The sequence below is a fragment of the Ostrea edulis genome, chromosome 5, assembly GCF_947568905.1.
Source record: "Ostrea edulis chromosome 5, xbOstEdul1.1, whole genome shotgun sequence".
Taxonomy (NCBI): Eukaryota; Metazoa; Mollusca; class Bivalvia; order Ostreida; family Ostreidae; genus Ostrea; species Ostrea edulis.
This window is the reverse complement of record NC_079168.1, coordinates 37,018,432-37,037,506: the sequence shown is the minus strand read 5'-3', so window position 1 is coordinate 37,037,506 and position 19,075 is coordinate 37,018,432. Positions and strand designations below refer to the sequence as shown.

At 34.3% G+C, this 19,075-nt stretch overlaps 1 protein-coding gene across 3 annotated transcripts in view; it reads right to left on the bottom strand.

The window, feature by feature from the left end:
- LOC125649522 (chitin synthase chs-2-like) overlaps positions 1 to 14,193 on the bottom strand; it is a 102,609-nt gene extending 88,416 nt beyond the window's left edge. For 2 of the 3 annotated variants that reach the window (XR_007360726.2, XM_048877092.2), the window contains exons 1-5: positions 14,129 to 14,186; positions 6,089 to 6,147; positions 5,221 to 5,956; positions 2,722 to 3,707; positions 541 to 622 (exon numbers count right to left, since the gene is read on the bottom strand). Coding sequence is in view for 2 of the 3 variants with exons in the window: in XM_048877092.2 (XP_048733049.1) it covers positions 541 to 622; positions 2,722 to 3,707; positions 5,221 to 5,956; positions 6,089 to 6,147 (1,863 nt within the window). In the remaining variant the exon portion in view is untranslated. Of the gene's footprint in view, positions 1 to 540; positions 623 to 2,721; positions 3,708 to 5,220; positions 5,957 to 6,088; positions 6,148 to 14,128 lie in introns of all 3 variants that reach the window. The other variant, XM_048877091.2, reaches the window with a different exon arrangement.
- Positions 14,194 to 19,075: the final 4,882 nt, after the last annotated feature.

Below are 19,075 nucleotides of genomic sequence, written 5' to 3'. Positions count from 1 at the left end.
CAATGACGGATCCCTGGATACACCAGAGGTAAGATCAGGTACCTAGAAGGAGTAACCATTCCCTATTAGTCGGTCAAACCGTGCGCTCTTCAACTTGGTCAGGCGAACGGAGCAATCTGGAGTCAAACTAGTATGCAAAGAACGACCCAACAACTGGCATGAAACACTTCTGACAGCAGTTGGCTAATTGACAGGAAAGTTCTGTGGAATACCATTTCTAACAAATGTTATTCGGATGCATATTGTTTGAAATTAGATCACCTTACTACTTTTCTCTTGAAATTGATATCCTATGTAAACACATTTCCTTGAATAATATGACATATAAAAACGATTAAAGTTAGATTAATAGTTTTAATATAAAACACTTGAGAAAATTTATAGTCATTTCTTCCATTCTTTAATTTGTTAATGGAAACTTTCAAGAGAAAATGGCACGGCGGCAAGAACATTCGATGGATTGAGTGAGATGGTGTCGTTACCAAAATATCATTGCAATATATCAAAATAGATGATAATATTTATTATGTTCGAACTTACGCATTTCTTCCTTTTAATTCGTTTTGACAACAGAAGTGATGCATCAACCGCATAACCAGTATAAAAGGGCATGGCAAATATTCTGAAATATATTAAAAAGGAAGTGAAGTGACAGTATCGAAATTTACAGTTTTGAATTTAGTTGTACAGATGCTATGATACTTATATAGGAAAATCATTGCATGATGAAATAATGAAACACAACCATCGCAACGTCATATCTTTAATGAATTGAGTGATAATGTTCTTTTAAGGTAATTCCACCCCTATAGAAGTATAGGTTCAGTTTTATATTTGATTGTTGATTTTTCAAATAATATATCTTAGTAACAAGTAAAAATGATAAAATAAGTCTGTTGCGGTATTTATAAAATTTTCATCAATTAGCATACATATACCTGTTATCAACGTCAGAAAATTGTAATTCCCCTTGAACAGCATTATCAAAATTTCACAAGAACTGGTTAAAACGATATAATAGTATCCATAACATGTAATGGACTTGATAAATATTTTAATGAAAACAGTTGTTGCCCTTGGATTCAATATTTTGAAACATATAATTGATTATTCATATATAATTTAGACTTTTGAAATATATTATGGTTAACAAGATTTTTTACAATAGCTATTGAAAAAGATTCCAAAAACGTTTATGCTCCTGTCGTGCATAAATCTTATTAAGTCATTGACTTTCCGAAATCTTATGACGTCATAGGAGAGTGGAACTACGTTAAACATCTGCATTAAGAAGCAAATACACTCTAATTCACTTTACTATATTAAACCTCTCTACAAATAAAGAATAAACATTGAACCTGCAAGAAATGAACAGTTCAGTATATGCCCATAACCATGTATATACAACTATGCTAATCTTGCAATAGTCTCCATTAAATGTGCTAAAATCGATATCTTCTTGTGCCAAATTGGATGAGGAATTCCCGCCATACTGTTTTGTCTCATATTGTGCATGAAAGGTGAAGATAACGAACAGCGATCAATCTCATAATTCCTATAAAGAATACAAAATAATGATTTGGGCAAACACGGACTCCTGACCTCAAGACCATAAACTGAGAGTAGACTTAAGTCAAAATTTGATTAATTATATCTTAAGATTTTGCCTAGCACATATGTTTTAAAAAACTGCAAGTTTATAAAAAATGTAAATGCAGACATATAATGAAAATTTTATTTGTTTATGAATATTATTTAAAACGTTAGCTGGATTTGAAATTTAGACATAAGTCTATTCTCAGTTTATGGTCTTGAGGCCTGAACATACCAGAAAGGGGACCAGGTGCTTAGGAGGACTAAATAGCCCCTATAGACCGATCACACCCGTCGTGAACCCTATGTCTAGATATTGTATATTCTAAATATTTATTCTGTCTAAGATGCATATGCAGGACACTATGCTTGTATAGTCTGTCTATATTGAATGTCTTGAGATCGTAATTATACTTTCGCAGTAAAGGCATATAGAGCGCAAAAGAAAGCCGAATTCGACCCCCAATACGATTGTTTGTCAGGATCTACTCATCTTATAAGAGTCTTTCAAATAACACAGGAAAATGAGATTTCTTCATATTTTATGAAGATAATTTTGATATGCTTGAAAGAAAACAAACAAGTGGAAAGTTGAGGTAAAATATCCATCAGAACATTATGATGAAATTTTCCTTGATCATTTTTAAAAACATGCATAACTCAAACTCAAAACAAATTACACGATATTTTTATTATATCATTCAAGTTAAATCATGAAAGGTGAAGATATGAAGATAACGAACAGTGATCAATCTCATAACTCCTATAAGCATTACAAAATGGAAAGTTGGCCAAACACGGACCTCTGGATATACCAGTATTGGGATCAGGTGCGTAGGAGGAGTAAGCATCCCCTGTCGACCAGTCACATCCGCTGTGAGCCCAATATCTTGATTAGGTAAACGAAGTTATCCGTAGTCAAAATCAGTGTGCCATGAACGGCCTAACAATCGGTATGAAACACGTTAGGCAGCATTTGACCCAGTGATAGGTTGTATTGGCGAACTAGATCGTTATAACGACCATAGAATTTGTGATTATTATGTTATAATTTTAAACAATTTGTAAAATAAGTATGCAGGGGAAAGATTTACGTTGTATTAAATAATATTATTCAGCTAAACGTACCTTTCTAGCTTTTTTATTCTCGCTCCACTGCGCCAGATGTAAGTCGTAAGCATGGAGACGCTAAGTAAAGTAAAACCACCACAAAACCCCATCATAATTTGACTTTGAATATTTCTATCAACAATGAAATCCCAATCGTTTGAAATTATCTCACAGTTATCAATCTTCGAATAGAAAGCATTTGGTTCCAGGAAAAACCCCACCATTAAAGGAAGCAGTACTAGATTCAATAATAGAGGAATGGAAAAACTTTGCCATTGGAGATAGGTTCTACAAGCCTGATAACAAGCATTAAAGCAAAGGTACGACGCAAACAAACTGACAAGAGCTACGTAAAACGGATGTCTTGCAGAACAGTCATCTCTGAAACTTGAAGTACTGATGAGAAGAATGCTTTTCTCTAGCATGGCGATCGTGGCATTAGTTCCTACCCCAAATAACACCCCAACACCAGATACATCTCTCCCATGAGTCGTTACACCTACACTAGCCAGAAGGGTGAAAAAATAAATCAGTATCTTAATCACCGACAACGCAGAAAATGCCAGATTTCTATATCGATGTGTCTCAATGAGGAATCCCGATACATTCTCCCAAAATCCACAAGACATACACATATTCAAAATAAAAGTGAGGGCATATAGGAAAGGCATATTGTTAAAATGCACCCCTTCTTCGGAAACATTAACATTTATCAAAATCAAATACGCAAACAGAAAAACAAGAACGGTTGCTGCCAATACGATCACTCCAAACTTCCACAAACATATCAGACAATCCTCACGGTCTTTGAAGAACTTCTCCCCATGACTGCGAAAATATGGATTTACTAATCCATTTAAAAAAAGTGGCACCAACAAGGTCATATTTGTTGATATTATACTGGCTGAAGCTTGGTCAAAAGTTGGAAGTAAAACAAATACTGCCAAGCTTTCAAAGATTGCTTGAAATGCTCCGATTATCACAATCACGACTGTCTGGCGTACCTGTGAAATAAAAGCAAACAGAATAGTTCACATACATATATTACTTTTACAAATCATTCATTCTATATTAGATTTACCTGATTTGTAGGATATGAAATCATGGTGTACAAATACTCATTTACTTCGTCAATATTCTGGATCAAATATGGTGATTTTCAGTACGTTTAGTACTGCTAGTATTAAAGGTGAAGATAACGAATAGTGATCAATCTCATAACTCCTATAAGGAATACAAAATAACGAGTTGGGCAAACATGTACCCCTGGATACACCAGAGGTGGAATCAGGTGCCTAGGAGGAGTGAGCATCCCCTGTCGACCGGTCACACCCGCCCTAAGCCCTATGTCTTCATCAGATAAATGGAGTTATCCGTAGTTAACATCAGTGTGCCAAGAACGGCCTAACAATCGACATGAAACACGGCGGACAGCATTTGACCCAAAGATAGGTTGTATTGGCAAACTAGATCGTTATAACGACCATAGAATTTGCGAAATGCCGACTTTAAACGAGACTGATATAAGCGGAACACTTCTAAATCAAGTAATTAAATCTTTTGCATTGGCGTATTTTTTTTTTATTCTATTACAGATCTTACTCCATAATTCGGTAGTACGTTAGGGCTAATATCCGAGTTGTATTTTAACGGAATATGTTGAACTGATAAGAACATGATTCCGAATACGCGCATGACCGTACTCGTTCGTTGCATTACTATCTGATGTTTCTCTCATATTCATTTGAAAAATCTCTGCAAGCTCTGGTCAGTTTATTATGTTCTGTTACTTTACAACTGCAATGACCTTATTTGTTAGCTGCAGATATGTGCCTTTCTGAGAAAATATTGGTACAAACAAGACAGACACATCCGACCTTAATGCAAGACTTTGATTCAGAGCGAAGATTTTTTAATCATTCATTTATTTCATCAATCATTTGAAACTGTTAAGATTTCGGGTTGCATAGGGCTTTTATGAATGCTTTAAAATATATTTCAATACAAGTGTAGCGGACAAATGTGTTAGGGATTCTTTATGCCAAAATATTGAGGTGGTGATGTACATAAGCGATATCAGATCTTGAACATGCGCAAAAAACTGCACCGTAAATCGAAGGTTTTTTTTATGAGAGGTGAATCTTTTGCTCTCTGGTCTGTTCCAGAGAGCTACAAGTATGCAACTATTTATTTAAAAGATAGTAGTAATTGAAAATTGATAGTGTACGAAATTCAATTGAATTTATTTTACTTTTAATTTGAAATTATGCTTTGCTTGATGCATTTATAGAAATCTCAAAACTCATTGGTTTTTCAAAAGGACGTGCGATTTAGTAATTTATTGGGAGAATGCTCGTAATTGAAATTTATTGTATCGAAAAGTCTCAAATAAATGATATTTTACTACACCTGAACAATATTAATTACTTAATATTAAATCTAATGAATGATACTTAGGACAGTGTGAAGTGGTGTTGATAAAGAGTTCAGCATTTTCCATTAGGGAAAAGTACTCACGCCAAGTTTATTCTCCGTTTCGGTCTGATCACTTTCTTTCTCTATGTCAGGATCCATTGTTTTCTTAGTCAGTACATCATTTTTACCGTCGCCAGAATCATTTTCTCTCTTTTCATTTTCACCATCGTTAGAATTTTTTTCACTCTTAGTCTGTTTATCCTTTTTATTGTCGCCAGAACCTTTTTCTTTTTTAATTTGCTCACCCTTTTCATCGTCGTCAGAATTCTTTCTTCTTTTCGCCTTTTTATCTTCGTGTGAATCTTTTTCATCCAAGGACTGATCATTTCTTTTATGAAATATTTGTATTGGGAAAGTATTGCAACATACAAACTTTTCATTTTCATGCTTGGTGATCGTTTTTTCATTGTTTATATCTTCCAGGTTACATTTTTTGCAAATTTGCAAGAAATGATGCAGAAAAACATGAACAGATGGTGCTGCTAACAATAGAAAGCATGCCCAGATCCACGCAATGTGAACTTCCGCTGGCTCGAACGGCACAGTGTTATTGACAGCATCACCACCAAATTTGTTCAGAGTTGTGAAGATGGTCGGAGGATTTAGATTTATCAAAATAATATGAAAACTGAATCTCGATATGAAAGCTGTGATTAGAATAAACACAAATAAAAAAATAAGAAAGAAGAGACGAAGACAACCATGACATCTATCTAGCCAATTACGCCTCACATTGTCTTCTATCGTCTCTGGACTTGTATCAAAAATGTCGTATTTACTGAAAAAAAAGCCCAATAACTCATTTGATTAACATTCTTTGTATTTGATCTCCAGTATCATCCCAAAAATAATAAAACAAATAAAGCGATTTAATAAATTTACAAACTAATGTTGACATTAAATTTCTTACTCTTTAGTTGCTTTCACATTTTGCTTTCCCAAATCATCGCTGTGACTAACGGCTGACATCTAAAAAATTCAAATCGAAAGATATTGAATTTGCTGAAAAGTAAACTTTTGTTTGAGATTTAAGTTCAGGAACCTATGAAAGGCGAAGATAACGAACAGTGATCAATCCCATAACTACCATAAGCAATACAAAACAGAGAGTTGGGCAAACACGGACCCCTGCATATACCAGAGGTGGGATCAGGTGCTTAGGAGGAATAAGCATTCCCTCTCGATCGGTCACATCCGCCGTGAGCCCTATATCTTGATCAGGTAAACGGAGTTATCCGTAGTCAAAATCAGTGTGCCAAGAACAGCCTAACAACCTGCATGAAACACGTCAGGCAGCATTTGACCCAATGATAGGTTATATTGGCAAACTATATCGTTATGATGGCCATAGAATTTGCGAAATGCAATTTTTAAACGAGACTGTTGGAACCCCTGCATCATCAACTTGTTTGTCAGTAGCCTGTTTCGATTTCAAAACTGGACATTCGCAGAACAAGCTCTTGTGTATCGAATCAGTTGAGAGCTATAAACACCATATGTAGGTGATAATGGAATATTACTACATAAATATGGAAAGTTGACGATGGAGAAGTTGAAATCGTCCCGTCATAAAGTTGAGTTTGCCGTTAATATCTATTTTCAATAAAGTATCTAAGTATGAAGCAGAAGTGGACGACTCTGCAGTGTCTTTTATTTCGAGTTCACTGGGATATATTGAATCGACATATGAATGAAAATTAGTATTGTTAATAGATAATACATCCTCGATATATCTAAATGTCGAATTGAAGGCCACATCTTCTCACATAGAAGTTTTTGAATAAATTCTGCTTCATAGGAATATAAAAACAGGTCAGCTAACAAAGGAGTACAATTCGTGCCCATAGGAATTCCAACAGACTGTATAATTCTCGGTTGATTTAATTGTTTTCTTTTTTTCTTTTTCTTCATACAACGAAATCCCGTTTTCGCACAATGTATAATACAAGTTGTATCATTTTCTTCCGATTTTATTTTAAACATGATCTATTTTTAGGAGTATTCATTTTCATGAAAATGTTCGTAAATGAATGCCAAAAGTGTGTAGCTTCGAGGATTGACTGTTTCACTGTTCTACACTGGTGGCGAGGAGTGATTAATTCCTCTACACTGGTGACCCCACCCGCTACCAACTAGATTATAGATGTAGTTTACAAACTAGATTATGGATGTACTTTACATGGAGTGTTTTGTTTTCCATTTTAAATGTTCCCATTCAACTTATATGTATATCCCTTACCAAAATATAAGCCCTCTGGCACACAGTTGCTGCAAATTTGCAGCGCATTTGCGGCAAGTTTGCCGCAACTAGTTGCGGCACATTTGCCGCAAGTATACTTTTCGTATGCAAATTTTCCTCTGGCACACAGTTTGCAGCAAACTTGCGGCACACACTTGCTGCACACTTCTGGCACACAGTGTGCGGCATATTTGCCGCAAGTATACTTTTCGTATGCAAATTTTTCCTCTGGCACACAGTTTGCAGCAAACTTGCGGCACACTTCTGGCACACAGTGTTCGACATATTTGCCGCAAGTATACTTTACGTATGCAAATTGTTCCTCTGGCACACAGTTTGCGGCAAACTTGCGGCACACACTTGCTGCACACTTCTGGCACACAGTGTGCGGCATATTTGCCGCAAGTATACTTTTCGTATGCAAATTTTTCCTCTGGCACACAGTTTGCGGCAAACTTGCGGCACACTCTTGCTGCACACTTCTGGCACACAGTTTGCGGCAAACTTGCGGCACACTTCTGGCACTGTCTGCTCGAAATTAAGGGATGCTATATAAACTGTCATTACAAAACAAAAACACAATAACAATTCAATTAATATAATTTCAAGAACAATGACATATCAAGTAATTAACATATTCAAAAATACTAATTAAAAAAAAATTATTCAAAAACAGAAATGACCGGGTTCTTGTAAAATATGTTCTCTATCATAGGAACAACAGTAGAAACATATACTGGGAAAATGACAAATTAAAGGTAGAATTTTTCAACAACAAAAAAGAGAGAGAAAAAAAAGAGAAGCATTTTTAAAATGTTACATGAATATCTTCAATGTTTTTAAAACATCTATAATGTACAGGGTCTGGAAAATGTTAAGTAAAAGCTGAGTTGGTTACATAAAGTACCATGCTTAAAAAATGACTAAGTTCAACTTCACCATGCACATGTAAATTTTTCAAAGAATGCCTGATCACTTCCGAAAAGACACATGCACATTTACAATGCTTCCATAACAGCTGTTCAAGGTCTGAAGAATGTCAAATAAATGCTGTAAGAGGAGTTGATTACAAAAAATAAGTACCATCTATTCAGGAAATGCTTAAAAAATGACAAAGTTCAACTAAATGTAATTTTTTTGAAAAAAGTCTGATCACTTTCAAAAAGACACATGCACATCTTCAATGTGTCCATAACTACTGTACAAAGTTTGAGGAATATCAATTTAGATGTGCACGAGTTGATCACACAAAATAGGTACCATCTATTCAAGAAATGCATAAAAATGACCAAGTTCAACTACACATAATTTTTTTTTTAAAAAGTCTAATCATTTTCAAAAAGATGCATGCACATCTTCAATGTGTTCATAACAACTGTACAAAGTTTAAGGAATGTCAAGTTAGAGGTGCATGAAGATTTGATTACACAAAATAGTTACAAGAAATGCTTAAAAATGACTAAGTTCAACTACATATACATTTTTTTTAAATGTCTGATCACTTTCAAAAACACATATGCACATTTTCAATGTGTTCAAAACAAATGTACACAGTTTGAGGAATGTCAAGTTAGAGATATACGAGGAGTTGATTACACAAAATAGGTACTGTCGATTAAAGAAATGCTTAAAAATGACGAAGTTCAACTACATGTAAATTTTTCAAAAAATGTCTGATCACTTTCAAAAAGGCACATGCACATCTTCAATGTATCCCTAACAACTGTACAAAGTTTAAGGAACATCAAGTGAGAGGTGTGAAAGGAGTTGATTACACAAAGTAGGTACTATTACAGGGACGCTACTGTCGCTTGCCCACCACTGAGTCATTCACCATTTTATAAACTGTTTGCACATTGTGCAACCCAACCAAAAATATAAAATATAATTATAACAAGATGTGAGAGAAAACTTAAAGAAACTGCAACAACTTCTAATCTACAAATATTGCATTGTGCAATGTTAAAAAGTTCTCGGTGAAGTCCCACCCTGGCCATGAGAGTACATTTTATTTGGAAACTGTTGCATAAAGAATTTCTTTCAAGATCCAAGAGAAAAATATCAACCCACAGTGGCACTTTTCTGACATAAGGTCAGGTTGTGATTTAAATAGATTTGTGAATTTTGGCCGTTTTAGATCAATCATGTCAAATGAAAGCTTTTAGAAAATAAAATCCTTCTTAAACTAGCAAGTGCTATATAAATGATGCTATAAATGCTAGAATTGTGTATACAATTAAGACAAAGGAGTTGACATGATCTTCTGTACATGTAATTAAGAAGGTCTATCATTTGCATAACATGACTGTGCATCAATAACAACAGGTTTCGGCAACATTTGCAGACAAGAATGAAATATATTCAAAATTCACACATGTAAACTATGAACTTTTCCTCAGAAAAATCTGGAGACAATCTACATTAATTTTAAAATCAGTACTGTGAAGGACTTTATATTCTGATAAATTAATACAGACTTGTGGGCACTTAATTATTAGGGAGAACACTAAACATTTACACAAGTTTCTCCATCATAGATGAACTGGAGAATAATAGGACTATCTCCATGCTGTGTGCACCTTAGAATCAAAAACATGATTGAATTCTGGACCTTCTTCTAATCTTCCACTTGTTCAGTACTTGGTCATCACAATCACATATTGTCCGCAACAGCTCTACTGTCCCATCCATTTGTTGTGATAAACTGTAAATAGTTTTTCGGTTAAGACAGAGTGCCTTTACTCACAAATACATGTAGCAGTCTCATCAGATTCACTTGGCAAGTGTGTATAAATTGAAATGTCATTCTTTTTTTCATTAGTGATTTATACACATTAATCCAGGCCTGCATGTTGGAACTCTAAGATATGGCAAGTTGAAGACAGCCTATCAACACACCATCACAACTTCTGAATCTGCATGACTATCATGAAATATATTCTGAAAAAGATATAAAATTTTAAATAATTACGAGATACCATTGGCCCTCCTATATATAAGTTTGCAAGGCATCTAACATAGGAGGAATCATTCTGGGGTGTGTACATGTAATTACCGTCACCCGACACCTGGGGCCACCGATTTTCAAAGCCGAGGAATAATCAATGTTGCGTTACAGCCCATTGGGCTAATAAATGCAATATCTGATGTACAACTGTTAATATCATGCTGACCCAACTTTACGTACAAACTTTATTGCCAAGACAAGACCTTCAATCCATTTTAATAACGTATTAAATGCATTGATGTAGAGACAAAATTGAGATTCCGGAGGTCACATCCCTGATCATAATGCAGTTTAATTTTTCTAACTGGACATCTGGGTTCAAATCATAAGCATTTGAATAAAAAAAAAAATCAACCATTCATTAAAAAACACCATTTACTTAATAAACTAATTAAGTTTTGCAAATATCACCCGAGTAGAAAGTAAACAAAAAATAGCATAAGTATTACGGAAATAGGCCTAATTATTTGTTTGTTTTCCGGCCTTCCCCCCTCTCTCCATTTTTTTTTTTAAGTGCCTATATGGTCCTGTCCAAATGTATAAGAAAAAAATCCGCGAGGGCTACGATAATGCAACTAGAAGGAGTCTAATCTCATACAAAGGAAATTTAAAAAAATAAATAATTCCACATAATTTCAAAGAATTGAATGAAGCATGTAAATTTATGAACGTAAACACCGACTTGCAAGATTTGACGCAACAACATACAATATGAGCGATGGTCAGTTTCGTTTTGAACAATATATTAGAGAGTTTATAACTATAAGATACACAGTAATTCACTTACTCAATGACTGGAAGATTCTCCTCAGAATATCTGCATCAACTGATTCAACTCCTGTTCTCGATTCATGTTCAAAATGTTGTTTACCGGTATAACATTATGGCGCCTGCCAATATCAACTTTCGCGCTCAGCGTATATTGTGTGAATCCCACACCCGACGCATTGAACCCGATCTCTATTTACGATGCATAGAGCCGTAAAGCCCCATGAAGACCTACTTTGGTATACAGCTTAGATTATTCTAACTTAGTATAAATTAGCATTCCACAAACCAGAATAACGTACCTGGATAAAATCCTGATATGTAAATTATACATATAAAGGTGGATTTTTACCACTCTCATTTGATTAATTTCAACTCACAAACCCAGTATCTGAACTGTAATGAACAGATATACATGTAAATAAAGAAAAGAAATCTCTCTCTCTCTCTCTCTCTCTCTCTCTCTCTCTCTCTCTCTCTCTCTCTCTCTCTCCATTTATTTAGATATAAAAAAAAAATTCTTCACATTTTTTCTAATTAACTATTACCCTTTGAACATCTACAATTCACACGATGCTATATCAAAGGAAAACCATTGTAAAGTACAATGCAACCCTGTCAATGTAGTTCATGCTAGAAGGGTTTTTGAATTTTTACATGAATGTTTTGAATTCCGCACCAAAAGTAGAGTGCTATAACTACATTTAATTTTTACATGAATGTTTTGAATTGCGCACCAAAAGTAGAGTGCTATAACTACATTTAATTTATGTAATATGCAATACTAAATTGTATACATAGTCTAATATCACAGGTACATATCAAATATATACTTGTATTTACATATATGTAAATGAACTGTTAGTAATTAGTTTATTGTCTTTATATATCTCATATTGTGTAACATGATTGTATGCCAACATGCTTGGTGAATCAATAAATAATTTAAATAATTAGATTAAAATTCAGATACCTGTGCACTTACATCTTACTTTAAAGGAGCATTAGCTGTGAAAGTGATGGCAACTATTTTTTTCTCAAAATCTCTCGATGATATTGAAATACATATTGATGACTAATAAGAACATTTATTTTTTATTATGTACAAAAACAAGAAAATTAATCCTAATAAAACTATGTTAGATAACCGCTTTTAATGTAAAGAAATATATATACGGAAGAAGTATTCACTGCACCCCAATTAAATCATTTCTCAAATATAAACAAAAACAACAAATACATTTTGCTGACAGCATGCAAAGGTAACTAGAGAATAATTATACTGTCTCGCACGACAATAATATTCAATCACCAAAATCACATATTCTTTTTCAAGATGTTAAAAGGTGTTTGAAATAATTAAATACAAGTGTAATTATTACTTTAATATATAATATCTATTATAGGGCAACTTTCATAGAATTCAATATTTGGTGACAAAATGACCGCTAATTCCCATTAAGACAAGAAGATCGATTGAAGGGGGTGCGAGAAATGTTGCATATGTTCTATTATAGAAAATGTTGTGATGGATATATTGATATGGCTCTTTTATTCTAAATATTCAAGAAAAAGTCGTGAACTTTGGTACCCTTACTGTTTCAGTTCTAAAAATTTAAGAAAAAAGTTGTGAACTTCTGGCACGCGATTCTGAAAACCAAAGAAAAAGTTGTGGTGCACTTCTGGCACACAGTTTTGATTCTGAATACCAAAGAAAAAGTTGTGGTGCACTTTTGGCACACTGTTTCATTTAGGAAAAGTTGTGGTGCACTTCTGGCACACTGTGCCACTAGTGGCACACTGTGTACTGCTAGTGGCACACTGTATGCCGCTAGCGGCATTAGCTGCACACTTCTGGCAAACAGCTCTGGCACACTGATTTGTTTGCCGCAAACTTGCAGCAAACTTGCGGCAAATTTGCAGCAAACTTTACATTTTGGTAAGGGATTGCATTGTATATTGTTCATTGACAGAAAGATATTTTCCGATTTTATGTTGGTATCTTACAGTGTGATTTCAACAATGTGAACTGGTGTTTGTGACAATCCTACACGTGGTAAACTCTCTGAAGTCATATACTTAACAATTGAGCTGAAGACTTAATCGTAATTCTATTTTACCGCCAAATTGTTTTAGTATTAACTTTATGATGCTAATTAATTGCATGATTTTAATTATATGATCAAAGTTTTGATCAAATATAAACAATTTTCAACAAGTCTGTGGTTGGTATTATGTGTATAAGGGAAGAACGAGGAGACATAAAAATGCTTGCAAATGAATGCCCAAACTGTATTTTAAACACCATTGTTCGCGTACAGATCAATGTCCTTAATTACATAATTTTAAGCACCAAACGGTCGTTCTTCTCTAGATTCTTATATAAATACTCTAGGTTCCAGATCAATTTACTTAATTGTAATATTTGAAACACCAAATGCCTTTCATCGTCGAAAACTTATTCAAATGATCAAACATGTTGAAATCTTATTCTAAGTAGGTTTGTCTGCATACCCAATAATTTGAAAAGAGACTTTGCATAATCTATATTCGGGTAAAACTTTTGAAATTCAACGTAAAAAAAAAAGAGAGTTGTCGTTTTAGTTATAAATGCATTGTTCGAAGTCAAACAAAACTTTACTCCCTGTTCATCAACATCATGATGAAGGCAATAGTGATGTTGCCTAATACTTTGAATGTTCGTGAGTCGCTAAATATATTCATTCGTGATGCAGTTATATAACATATGCATATAAACAGTAGTACTTCATTCTTTCTCAAGAAAGTGAGAGGTTCATTATGAAAAAATATCATATAAAATAATATGGTGGAATTGTAGTTACATACCCAAAGAAATAAATGAGCTTTCATATTTGAAAAAAAAAATAATCAAATACCTTTTTGAAATTATATCAGAGAAAAATTTCTGTACTTACCACGTCACAAGCAAGGGCCCGCTCGATATTCTCGTCTGTGCATGTAGAGCGTAAAACTGGTTTTAAATTCAATGATCATGGTTAGAAGATATATACATGGTTGTCAGGCAATGCAAACGTATTTAAATAGTAATTGTATCAAAAAGGATCAATTAACATGAAATATTTGCTTAGCAACTATGCATATGCGTTTATAAAGTTATGTATTTCGTTCGGTTTTGTAAAGGTTACTCGTTGCAATTGATATATCTCTTGTTTCCATTTCATGGTCTTTCTATGCATAGGGAAATTCCCATAACACCTGCATTTAAATGAATTTAAATGCGGGTTCCTCGTGTATTCTGTTTATTTAGACAGCATCTTGAAGTCTATTAAAAGCTTTCCCAAGTAGATGTACAAAGTCACATATACATTAAATTGCTTAACATTTTTAATTAGAGGAACTTGGGAAATATATTTGTTCTTTCATAGATGTCTAAAATCGTTAAAAGGTTGTGGTCAAATGTGTTACAAGTGAGATTTTCCTCCGTTGTGAAACAATGTCAAATATGGTTTTCAATAAAATGTCCAATTAAAACATACCCATGTTATAGAAATAAAGTTAAATATGAGGTGTACAAGTCTATCGCTAGTGGTATGTTAATCGAGAAATTGTCACACCAACACCCTCTATATAAAGTTAAGATATACTCTTGTTCACGTCCGTCTGTATGACTGTCTAACAACTCAACTTTATGACAAACGGGATGATTTCAACTTCTCCGTCATCGACTTTCCATACTAAAGTAGCAATTTTCCATCATCAATTGCATATGGTGTTTGTGCTTTTCAACCGATTCGTTACGCAAGACCTTTTTCTGATGATAATCAGTTTTTAAATATAAACAGGTTACTAACAAACATGTTGATGTTACAGGGGTTTCAACAGTCTCGTTTAAAGCCAACATTTCACAAATCCTTAGATCGTTGTAACGATCTAGTTTGTCGATATAACCTGTCATTGGGTCAAATCCTGTCTGAGGTGTTTCATGACAATTGTTAGGCCGTCTTTTGCACACTGGTTTTGACTGCGGATTACTCCGTTTACCTGATGGCGATGTGGGGTTAACGGCGGGTATGATCGGTCGACAAGGGATGTTCACTCCTCATAGGCACCTGATCCCACCTCTGGTTTGTACAAGAATCCGTGTTTACCAAACTCTTAAATTTGGATTCCTTATAGAAGTTACTAGATTGATTACTGTTCGTTATCTTCACCTTTCATTGATCACTGTTCGTTATTTTAACCTCTTCTTTTCATTCCATTTTCACTAATAAATTTTGGCGAAAATTCCAAAATCAGATAGAAAATTGCTCTCCATGTATCACATTGTATGAATGATTTGAAACACATATATCATATTTGATAGATTTACATGAAAGTTTCTCAAACGCTTAGTCCAGAATGATTCTTGTATAACAATAATGTGCAACTCATATATAATGGTGATACTGTGTCATATCATTGAGTTTCCTAATTCTTCGCAATTCTTAAGAATAGATACTAGTTCTATTCATAGTTCATACCACTGCTTACAGGCACATTGGCAGACAACGCTTTGCAGGTTTTAATTATGTATCCATTGTTTCGTCTACCAGTACATATATGTATGAAAGGTGAAGATAACGAACATTGATCAATCTCATAACTCCTATAAAGAATACAAAATAGATAGTTGGGCAAACACGGACCCCTGGACACACCAGAGGTGGGATCAGGTGTTTAGGAGGAGTAAGCATCCCCTATCGTATATCTTTGTGACTTTTCTTGCCGTACCATAAAATTACAAGTCTTCACTGGCTATAAAGAAGTGCGAAGGATAGTATTTTTTCGCCACCTACCTTCTGGTAAAGTTTTAAAGTAATCATTTTTAAATGATTTTTTAATCTCAATATAGAAATTCATATGCATTTTCATTTAAGTTAACTTACTTGAAAAAAAACAAACAACGAGAGGTACCAACTCTATATAATTTTGGTTAAAATAACATATTTCACTATAGAAATCAATGGAAAACAGAAAATATTTTCAATACATCTCCCCCAGTGAATCACAAATTCCCTTTAACAGGTGTTATAAATTGTCATTGACCGGTCGACAGGGGATGCTTACTACTCCTAGGCACCTGATCCCACCTTTGTATGTCCAGGGACCGTGTTTTCCCAACTCTCTATTTTATAGTAATGAGATTGATAACTGTTCGTTATCTTCACCTTTCATGTTGCCCTATACTCCAGTTTGCAACCCTGCTTTTTTTTTTTTTTTTTACTTTAGAGTACTTAACCAACGGTCCTCACCTTAAACAAACATGAATATTATTTAAATTTAGAAATGTAATGTTGGTATGGTATCATTTCCTATTTTTGATTGACGATGATATAGCGATTGTGATTGGTTAAAAAATAACATGCGTCAGCTTTTACTTGTAATGCAGTTTTGATCATTTGTAATGCCAGAGGTTATAGTTAGAATGGATTATCATTTAAGAGTAAGGAAATATGGTTGAAAATGACGACCCAATCACTCATTTTAAAAGATCCGAAATTCAGAGAGGCCAATCTTTTAACTGGCGACAAAAACTTCATCCCTATTCGGAATTCTGACAAAGATAATACCAAACCACAGGCTAATATAAAGGAGGAGAACTTGATGTTGTCAAAATGGATGAAGGGTATTAGAGGAATATTGAAATTGTGCATTGGACAACTGACAATTAGAAAATGCGTATATGCAAGGTGAAGATAACGAACAGTGATCAATCTCATAACTGCTACAAGCAATACAAATTAGATAGTTGGGCAAACACGGACCCCTGGACACACCAGAGGTGGGATCAGGTGCCTAGGAGGAGTAAGCATCCCCTATATCTATCAGCCTGCATTGTGATGAACGAATTAGAAGGTTATGTACTGGTTCCAGCAGACAAAGTCTTTATCAACATTGTCTTCCTTTTTAAGGTTCAATATTACAAGTAATCTGAAGCTCATACTTCAAATAATGCTAGATTTTCTCGTTGACATTAATTACTTAGTCTTTGTTAATCAGATCTTCCACAGTCTGTTCGAATTCTCATGGGCACAAATTATGCTACATTATTAGTTTTGCAATTCCATGAGGCAGAATTTATTTCATAATAATTTTTACTACGGATTACTCCGTTTACCTGATCAAGATATAGCTGCTCGCCACGGATGTGACAGGTTAACAGGGGTGCTTACTCCTCCTATGCACTTGATTCCACTTCTAATGTGTTCAGAGATTCGTGTCTGCCTTACCCTTAATTTTGTATTCTTTATAAGATCTATGAGGTTTATCACTGTTCGTTATCTTTGCGCTTTAAGCCCAATAATAACAGCCCAATATCATAATTAGATAAATTGAGTGAGTAATCCGTTGTTAAAATCAGTATGTTAAGAATAGCTTAACAAATAATACAAAATACGTCAGACAGCACTTACCCACTGATAGTTTGTATCTACAAATTAGCTCAGTATAACGATTTTACAATGTGCGAAATGTTGACTATAAACAAGACTGTTTGAACCCCTGTTACACTCACCTATTTATCAGTAGCCTACCTTGGTTTTACAAAATTATCATACGCAGCTGTCTTTTATTTAAAATACCTAGTCTTTAATATATCGTGAGAAATAGTGATGTATATTATTAAAAAGTCGTACGTTTTGATGCTGTTTAATTCGTACACGTTTTGTGATTTCATATCTACTAACTTTTTCGAAATGTTTGAGAATCCATATTTCATTAAACCCATTTTATGCACATGTAGCGACACAATACGTCTGATGTTTCGCCTTCACAGCAGGTAGGGGGTAAAGATAGGGGCTTGGTAAAACAGTTACTGGATCCTGTAATATATTTATCTTTGTAATGCTTTTCTTGGAAGTTTTAGAAACTACTATGGGTACTGTAACTCAAATCAAGCATACATTGACTGGAATATTCAATGGGTTTTAAACTGAAACATAACTTCGAAGAATTTCATGATTGGAAAGGGGACTTAAAGTATAGCTTGGATTAAAAAATGCCGAATTAATGCTAAATTTTTCAATGATACAGTTGTAATGTAAAAGAAGATAACGAACAATGATCAATCTCAAATCCTATAAAGAATACAAAAGGAAGATGATGGCAAACACGGGCCCCTGGACAAACTGGAGGTGGGATCATGTACCTAGAAAGAGTAAGCATCCCCTGTTGGCCGGTCACACCCGCCGTGAGCTCTTGATCATGTACACGATGTAATATGTAGTGAAAATTAGTAAAGAACGGCCTAACAATACGGGATATCGGAACTAGAAAATTTTGGAACTCTTCAGAAAAAGAAGTTACGAAAATTATGCATCACTTGGGCAACTCTTGTATACAAATTAGTGATGGCTAAATACGACTCATTTCTGTTGCAATTGAATGGCATCATACCAAAACATGAGCTATTGGATTGTTTGGTATCAGAGATAAAACAAAAGAAAAAGTATATTTCCTACACCGTATGCACTTATGTGGATATTTACTTTGAGATTTTCTCGAGTCATTAAAACAACCGACAGCTATGAAATGATATAATTAATCACAAATCGATCTCCAGAAACGTACATGCATCAACATGTAGCCCCCCCCCCCTTTCCTGAGATCGCGTTAAATTATCACATACAACAATTAAATTTTGTTATTAGTGCATACAAAGATCGATTCATTAGCTGGTCACTTGATATAGTAGCGGTGAATGGTAGTGGAAATGCAAGGTTGGATCGATGAGTAAAACTCATGAACTGAAGAATACCCCCCTTCTCCCCCTTTACGATTTAGGGATTTGGGCAAAACTGCTTTTCTTGCTTACTAAGATTTTTCATGTAAATATAACGGCACTTATTTCTTCGTTTGTTAAC